General features: G+C 34.1%; 1 protein-coding gene across 4 annotated transcripts; it reads left to right on the forward strand.

Annotated features, from left to right (window-relative positions):
* The first annotated feature begins 303 nt into the window (after window positions 1–303).
* LOC143341952 (uncharacterized) lies at window positions 304–9661 on the forward strand. Of its 4 annotated transcripts, none has more exons than XM_076765384.1 (13): window positions 304–918; window positions 2188–2249; window positions 2324–2397; window positions 2644–2728; window positions 2815–2906; window positions 3289–3569; window positions 3653–3952; window positions 4171–4299; window positions 4433–4586; window positions 4672–4962; window positions 5036–5175; window positions 6221–6588; window positions 6680–9661. In XM_076765384.1, the coding sequence occupies exons 1-13, from the start codon at window positions 847–849 to the stop codon at window positions 7335–7337; spliced, it is 2706 nt and encodes a 901-aa protein (XP_076621499.1). In that variant the 5' UTR covers window positions 304–846; the 3' UTR covers window positions 7338–9661. The 4 variants fall into 4 exon arrangements, with proteins under 4 accessions (XP_076621499.1, XP_076621500.1, XP_076621501.1 ...); XM_076765385.1 differs by having other exon boundaries at window positions 4517–4586; XM_076765386.1 differs by lacking the exon at window positions 4171–4299.
* Window positions 9662–9667: the final 6 nt, after the last annotated feature.

Here is a 9667-nt window from a genome sequence, read left to right on the forward strand (position 1 = left end):
GGAACAGTACTGAATAAAGTTGTTGAAGTATTTTTAACGTATCGAGCAGTTTGATTTCCGCGCGTCTCGCCGAGCAGAGCGGTTCAGCGCTCCACGGGCACCGTCCCACGATCTTATTTCCTTAACCCACCGACCACGGGGTCGCAACACAGTAATACTAGATAGGAATGTGTATGTGACAAATATTTCCCTATAGTCGCGCTGAATGACCAATCAGAAGAAGCAAGTAATGATGCAGGATGTCCTCTTTCAATAGTCAACTCTCCGGAAGTGATTGTCAAAGAAATAGAGACAGAGAGAGAGAGCAAGAGTCCCTTACTCTGTGTAACGATTAGATACACTTCGAAATTTCGAATCCTCAATTTGAAGTTCTGGAACGGGGTCGCCGTAGAGGGGGCACCTACGGATATTCAGATATTGCAACGAAAACAGAATCGACGCAGACGCTGGCCATACTTGATCGTCGCGATGAGTGCGTTGTTTCGAGAAACCCGTCCATAGTGTTTACAATTTTCTTCAGAAATCTAATCAGTGTTATGATATCAAGTTGCCACGAATATCTATGAAATCTTAATAATAATTGTTCGAGTTTTCTAATCGATTCATTCAAGATTATTGTGTCGTACACGAGAATTCGGTTCATGTAAATATACTTTGTATTGTGTCTTTCTTGCGTTACTCCAAACTGTCCCCTTCTTACGAAAATGGCGAATTACACGGATCGCCAGTATTCGTACGAAAATTCAGTACATCTTCATACAGATGACAAAAAGTGAACATTTCAACAATTCTGATGTAGAAAAACTTTATTAGGCCAAATAACAAAACAATTTAGGATCGTCAAAGATGGATGCAACAATCGAGAGAGAGTGCAGTGCTTTGGGTGGTCTCTTTCAACAGATTATAACTGATATGAAGGTAAGTAATGCTGACGTTGTTGTTATTCGATATTTACTCTGGAATTCGTCCGTGTTTTTTCCTGTTCATTGTTTCTTGTATGATGTTGTACCGTTGCACAATTTACGATGCAGGCGAAAGCGCGTTGTCGATGCAGTGCTCTCAAACACCCATATTTCGTAAATACTATGAAACCATTGCATACGATCGAAAATGTAGTATGTTCATTTTTAAAGTTCTTCTTTCTGAGGTTCTTGTAAGCGTTGTTAGCAATGCCCTGATTCCGAAAACTATTCTCTGAAACCATTGAGATACTTAAAACGAGGACGAGCCAATTTACACTTGCTCTTAGAGCGTCGAAATATTTTTAAATTTTTACGGGACGTCCAGTGCTGTATATATACTGAAATAGAAGTATTTGAAATACTATTTTAAACAGTAGCTATTGAAACGAATACAAATAAAATAATATTTCAAATATAGCATACAAAATATTGTGCTATGACATTTATATAAAAATGTTCTATTGGTATGTAGAGCAATAAACTCAGTCTGGTTCAGGACCTTGATACCCCAATATGAAATACAAAATAAATTTATTTAGTTAATAGTCTATGAAATTATATATTTTATATTTTAAATATACATTTTTACTATCACAAGATAACTCAAATGTTTTAAAAACTTTGCAATAGAAGAATAAAATATTATTTTTTACTTTATAAGTATAAATTAACAATATACTTTTGTTTCTATGACTGTGCAAATAATATTTTTAAATATTATCCCAGAAATTGAAAATTTAGAAATAAAATTAATTAGTTTATGTTTTAAAGGCACATTTTATTTAATTCTAATGACAACAAAAGTTATACACATTTTATTTTAACAAAAATAAAATTATACTAAAATGTACTCTGCACAATATGAAAAGAAACTTTAAAATGTCTGTTTCAATAAATTATAGATGAAGACTTTTTATATAATATTTTTTAAAATAATGTAATTATCAATATGACTATGACATAGTATTATATTTATAATATTATCTAATTTCATAGTAAAGTCATAAAATATCTAATCATAAACAATAGGAAGGCGTATATATGATTATATTATCTGTATTTGATATACACTGTTTTATTTTTATGATATATGTATAAGTTATAGTTAAAAATGAGAATAAAACATAATTAAATCTGTTAATGGTACTTATATAATAGAAAGCATTAAAAATACATGGTGAGTAGTTTTATAAATAGGAATGAATTCAATAATTTTTGTTATTAGAATGGAGCACCATTATGGGAGGATTTAATTTCAAAAGCAACAAAATTACACTCATGCTTAAGGTAATAATTGCTGTAATTAACAATTTTATAATAATATAACAGTTTGAATTATATTTGTATTTTTGTTTTTCTAGGGCTGCTATTTTGGCTATTTCTGCATACCTTGAAACCTTTCAAAAAATTGCTGATGCTGCAACTAGTGCAAGAGGTAAATTAGTACCCATGTTCTAATATTTCTGATACTGTTTTGGTACAAATAATTGGGTAAAAAATTTGTATAATATGTTATTCCTTTCATTATTGAAAATTGTTCAAACAAATGTATAAAGTATATAAAGTTCTTTCACATGTTGGTTCTTATTTCTTAAAGTAAACAATAAATAAGTCATTCATATTTTCCAATTCTATTATTCTATAGAAATAAATGTAAAATTAAGAAATGCTTACAATTAAGGTGCAACAAAAGAAATTGGAACTGCTTTGACTCGGATATGTCTTAGACATAAAGCAGTAGAAACCCGTATGAAATCTTTTACCAGGTAACTGTTTTTTAATTATATTATTGTTATTTATTTTCATTAATTATTTTCTACTTAAATTTTTTACTTACCCTTCTGTCTATTAGTGCTATTATGCATTGTTTGGTGTTGCCTCTTCAAGAAAAATTAGAAGATTGGAAAAAGTCTTTAATAAATTTAGATAAGGAACATGCCAAAGGTGAGTAAAATATTTTGTTACTATAAAATTTATTAACATTCGGACAGCTGACGATTGAACGACTACGCAAATGGCTGTATTGAATCTATACAATCTATACAGATTTATGTTTTTTAATGTTTATATATTAAATATAAATATTATATTTCACTGTATACTTATTACTATTTTCACTAGATAAGAAACATCGTTTCCGTCTTCGGCTTATTGTGGTTACTTGTTTTGTTATTTTTCGCGTTTAGAGTAGATTTGAACAAATCTAGGCGTCGCTGTTCGAGTTTTAATAACATTTCAGCGTACATTTTTCAATACATTTATTAATTCCAAATATATTCTATATATATATATATATATATATATATACTCCAAATATTAATTTTAGAATATAAAAAGGTAAGAGCAGAATTGAAAAAACGATCTACAGATACGTTACGATTGCAAAAGAAAAAGGCACGTAAGGGTCAACACTTACATGGACAAGGACAATTACAAGGTCATGGAATTGGAGATATCGAATTAAATAGAATGTTAGAATCTTCTGCTACTGTTATTCAAGAAAAACGCCTAAGTTTAGAAGAAACAGAGAGAAGAGCTGTTCGTGCAGCCTTGCTAGAAGAAAGAGGCAGATTTTGTCTCCTTGCTAGGTTTTTGAAACCCGTGCTTGTTAGTAAAATTGACTGATTATTAGATAATTAACAATTTAATTTCTCAATAATACTTTCAATAATATGTACAAAAACATACAGGATGAAGAAATTGCAATGTTAATGGAACTGACACACCTTCAAGAAGTTTCTGATCAATTACAACGACACACCGCATCTCCGCATCATTTACCACCTGCATCAGAACAAGTGATAACAGATATAAAAGGCTGTGACGTTACACAATGGTCACATGCTACGCCTCCTTCGAGTCCTTCTTTATCTCTTGGATCAAGGAAAAGCTCAATGTGTTCGATCAGTTCATTGACCAGTAGCAGTAGTGGTTCTTGCAAAAGCCATCCAAGTTCTTCTGGACATCCTTGGCATAGATCACTTTCTCAGGTAAAAATTCCACAGCTGTATACAAATAATATTAAGTGTTCCTTCTTTATGCTTAGTCATTGTACTAAGAATAATAGCCTTTACAATGCATGGCATATTTAATTTCGCTGTTTATGCACTAGCTGTAAACCATGCAAGTAGTTGCTCGTAGATTACAGCATGAATGCTACTTGGCATTAGCTTAGTGTATGTGGTAGTCGATGTTGTACTTGTTGTAGTCTGTCGGTGTCAGGCCCTCCAGCATCAGTGGTATGATGACGCTGCGCCACTTGGCAAACGGTAGTTCCCGTGACTCTGGCTTCACTTCTCAGGATACATTGTATACACAACCAATTTCCGAACATCAGGTAAGGTTGCTAGAAATTAGTTGCCTGCTAGTGTTTCACGTCTTTCTCTTCACTTTCAACGCTAAATGAAATTGTTTACTTCACGATATGTATGCTTTTGTTATGTCCCTGAAGTTAAATTGTGTTGTCATAGGTATCAAATGTGTCTTCTCAAATTAATCAAAATACTGGTTGTACAACAAGACCCGTAACTACTGCTACTTGGCCTGACTTACAGGAAACATCAGTTCAGTTCGACAGGCAAAATCAGAACACAATCAACGAACGGCCCCATACGATATCTTCTGGTATGTACATTAATGCTATTTCTATTATTTCTATGAAATACAGTTGCATTCGTTTCCTTTAATATATTATTATTGATTGTTATAGCTTACGAGAAAGGCCATCAGAGACCTGCTCTCAGCGTTTATACATTCCAAGCTCCAGACAATGGTGGCTGTTGCCACAGTCAACCCGCTTCTCCAGTTTCTTCTTCCTCTTCATGTTCTTCCTCAAATCAACAAGCTAGAGTACAATTGCGTAGGAATAATGGTAGTAATCGTCCTCCGATACCAAACAGATGTTCCAGTTTAGAACGACCAACAGTTCCAGTGAAGAATGAACCTCCTGGAAGTCCTCGAGGCAAACCGAAGTTACCGCTTCCAGCACATTTAGCAAAAGGTTCGTATATTATTCTTTATCAATTATTCTAAAGTTTAAAACGTAGTATGTGTAATAGTATGGTACAATACAGAATTAGCAACTCATCAACTTCAGCAACCAATGTATGTGAACATGCACGAATTAGCAAATTTAGCCGCAACCCGTGCTCAGGAGATGCAGTTGCCGCTACCTCCACCACCCGCTTCACTAACTGCGCCAGGGACTGAGAAGGTATGTGTTGAAACGTATACAACATTGTATTAACCCTTTCGGTACAAGTATCCGTATATTGTTCGATGTACATTGTTCGTAATAGCCGATTTACGTCGAGGACCGTAACAAACACATCGACCACAGGGTTCGATCGTTCTGTACCGAAAGTGTTAAAAGACTTTTTTCAAAATCGATCAAATCTCCTTCTCCCCATAAATTTGTTTCAACTTTTAAATATCATGAAGTTTTTTGTAGAAAATTATCAATTGTCACTAGCAAAATCATACATTGTTGATCGTTTATTTCCAGGAAAATAAGAATGTTTTATTAGTACAGAAAGTTTCATAAAATGAAACATGAAATTTCAGTATATCATAATTTTATTTTTACCACAATACATAACACAGGGAGTTCTTATCTATTAGTTCTTATCTAGTATTTTCGATTCGGGTATTGTACACTTGCGGAACTTTAAAATTTTCATTTCACCCACGGAAAACTTATTGCAGAAAATTTAGATGGAGATGCCGTTGAATAAAAATTCACGTAATATTAGGGCCTGTTACAGAGTATGACTTTTAGCTTTCTACGCTCTCGCACTCAATTCATGGATTTAGTAATATCACAATTTTGTGTATAAAGTACAATATTATTGCATTTTATTTTGAATCTGTTATGTCAAGGGTGAAGAAGCTGACGGTTCGCGAACAAGTTGTGGTTCTTTCCTTTATTTTTTTGTTCCGCACAAGCATAGAAAAACTGCCCCCGCTATGCTTATTCTGCAGAGTTGGGGCGAAAACTCGTTCGGCACCTAATTAGTGAAAAACCTGGTGGTGGGAGAATCGGTTGGCTGATAGTGGAACTTTTATGGTTCTCGATGGAGAGGAAGTTCACCACTTTTGTATTAATTTAACTCATTGGTAGAGTTTATCTTGCTGGTTCTGTCTTAGATGTGATGCTATTAACCGTTTGCAAATTAATAAGGAGAGAGAGGATTTTGTCGATTTTGAATGAGGTTCTTTTATAATTATAAATATTTACGTCAGTATATAAATGTTTATAGACTGAAGTTACGGAAAAAGATGGTGGAAGTCAAACGTCAGAGTCTAGCGTAGAATCCAGCAGTGGATATGGAAGTCAAACTACTATACCACATTCTCATTCCCTTCATAATCAAAATGAGAATGCTTGGAACGTACCTGGTGCTGCGTCTACTTTAACGGTTCGCAGAGGATCGATACAACAAGCAAGCAAACCTCTTCCGCCAACAAGACGCACGTCTACTGTTATAACTGCCACATTCAATAATCCATCATCAGGTTCTAATGACGAACGTACCGATAGTACTTGCGACGAAGCTGAAAATCTTCCTCCGCCGCCAGCATTTTTATTAGAAGGTTCTTCGCCCACAGCCAGTCCTACTCCTCAACGGTAGGGGACAATTCTTTTTAACTTCTGCTGGAAAAAAAAAACACTTGGCACGTCGAATATTGATTTAACGCAATATTATTTCATATTGCAGATCTGTCTCGGTGTCAGAAACAGTTAGGACCCTTACAGAATTGCGCCATACCCCTGCTAGCCCTTCTCTTTTACGGAAGGCTACTGGGCAGACACAATCGCATAATAATACGTCTGGCGCGTTACAACATAATGCTATGTTACAAGTTACTCGAACTTCCGTCGAACGTTCATGCGCAGTAATTCGTTCAACTTCCCAAGAACGTGGATCGACTACCATGCAAATGACTACAATCAACTCAGGTGTAAATATTCAAGGGCAAGGCCCAGGAGGAGTAGGTCAGAGCTTTATGGCAGTTCTCAGTGCTAAACTCATTAACAGTACAACAGGTAGCAATGCCAACAGTGGTCACAATACGAGCAGTAGTCCAAAATCTACAAGAAAGCATTCTATTGAACAGCAGATGAATAAAAATTCTAAAGCATCATCCGGTTTTCTTGAAACTTTAAACGCTAAGCTGGCGCAACAACAACAGAGCATGCAAGGGAATAATACGACGAGCAAATCGGCAAGCGTGAGACGTATTATGGGCAATCGCGTCCCTATTATGGATCCTTTGCAAGTTAGGGATTCTCTCATGGATCAGATACGAAGGGGAACCTCTTTAAGAAAAACCAGTGGCCCCATTAATGACCGTTCAGCACCTAAAATTTATTGAGTACCGTAATACTGATGTTCACGTAAGTTCCTCTATTATCTCTGATGTATCTAAGTTGCATTTACGATTGTTACAACAATTGCGACGTTCATCATCGAATTCGATGAACGTGTTTACATTGCAAAATAAAACGGCACTTGTTACGCGGTGATCGTACATGTACCTTTATGAACGTATATTCGATAATTGAAATTACTATACATTGACTTATTTGCACTTCAGTGCACTAGTGTCAAAGTAAAAGGGCAAAGTGAATTGTTTTCTATGAATTTGTTAATACTGTCATTGATTTCTTTAAAAATTGTGTAGAAGAGGCAGGCTCTATATTAAATCCATCCTTGACACACGATACTTCAGTGCTTATTATAATATATAAATTAAACTGAAGCAAAATTAAAACGAATTATCTTAATTGTTCGATTAGACTCTGATTTTATTACATTGTAATATTTGCTAATTAATAAAATTCAAGTAATATATTTATAAAGTGTAATAATATATATATGTGTGTGTGTATATATATATTTGGAGATCCTCCATATCCGTAGGATAAAAAGGAATTATTAACAACAGGAAAAGTAGCGATGCACAGCGTTCGTAACCAGCGTCCGTGCCCTATTTTTTCCTCAATTCCTACATATATATATTATATATTATATATATTATTTCAACTCTGTTTAATTTAGGTTGATGTTTAATTATACTAATGCCCGATGCTTGCCAGTATTAAGGGAAACCTGACTGATTTAATAATACCGTAGTAACGAGTTAATACTTTATATTTTAGTAAAAAAAAAAAAGAAATATAAAAATCTATCTATTATTTAATATAGAGCTCGTGTCTTAACATATTGTTATGTTGCGTTTAGTTATTATTTGCCTTTCATTTTCTTACGAAACGCACAAGCACAATTGTCTTTATTTCATATTGCTTTAGTTTCTCACTTGGTATCTCGCATGTTCCTTGCGAGGACTTCCTGTAGTGTGACAACTGTCAGACAATGATACTATCATATGACAAAATTGAGCTTAATTAACGAGTATTACTGCCCAGGTGGAACGTAATGTTAGAATTAGTTTTTATATTGGTCCGATTATTCCATTGATATATGTATATATCTTTAATATTCATCCAATATTGATGTAATATTGTATTGCAGTACAGTATTACTATTTTATTAGTATCACGTTTTTCAACAACGGCGCTTAAATCGATTTTATCATATCAAACGTTTTGTATTGGACCAGTAATTAGTTTTTTCTAGATTATAATAATTCCAATCCTATTTCTGAACCTAGGAAGATATCCATGTTAACAAACACTATGGATTACCGTTTAGAATACTTTGCAAACAAAGATTTAACTTGCAAACATATTGATACTACATATCACAATTTTTGTATCGCTGCGTTTTTTTTATATTAGTATAATATCTACGATACTGTTTTATAATGTTAGTACTTACAATGTTAAGTGTACTGTTATAATACTTTGAAATGAAAGTGCATTTACTGCCAATGCGTGATCATTGTTCCGACAATATTGGGCCAATAATATGTCCCAGTATTTTGTGTTCTACCTGGGCGACGCTGTTCCAATATTCGGTAAATGTTAAAATAAATTGTATGTGTGTGTCCAACGGATTGATGAAAAATCGATAGTTCGTTAAACGATAACTCCGGCAACATACCTTCAACGCATATTAACAAGCCTATGCGAATGACGATATTAATTGTAACAAAGTATTATTAAGCGTATTCGTCCTGTTTCTTTAAGTTAATCGATCGCGATGGGAATTCCAATATCTCTATGCATATGTATAATTTATTTGCGCGGATTACGTGTATTGCACCTTCACGATACCTGTTTTAACGAGTATATTGAAATCTTGGACAGCGCCGACTGAACCGATGAAAATGCTACTACTGCCAGTTCATCAACATTCAACGTGTTCCTTTCATTCCTGACGATGTAGTTAGATTTTGCGTTACTTTAGTAAAGCGTCGCGACGAGTAGTTGCTAGCGAACAGTAGTAATCTTTATTTATTTGAAGCAAGCATTTCACTGTGTACAACGTGGATAAATAGTAATATTTCCAGAGATGATGCGATTTGATATTTAATGCTGAAGAAAAGGCAGCACGAGTGTTCGCGGTAGGTAGCAAAGAGTAATCAAAAAGTTAAACGCGAACATTATCAATTCTACGCTGTGAAGTTTACGAAAGATTATATCGAGTTCAGATCAGCATTAAATGACAAACACTTAGTATAATAAATAAATAAAGACAAGAAAAAAAAAGAAAGCCGTAATAATAAATAAATAATCGTAA

This window comes from Colletes latitarsis, chromosome 5 (genome assembly GCF_051014445.1).
Source record: "Colletes latitarsis isolate SP2378_abdomen chromosome 5, iyColLati1, whole genome shotgun sequence".
Classification (NCBI taxonomy): domain Eukaryota; kingdom Metazoa; phylum Arthropoda; class Insecta; order Hymenoptera; family Colletidae; genus Colletes; species Colletes latitarsis.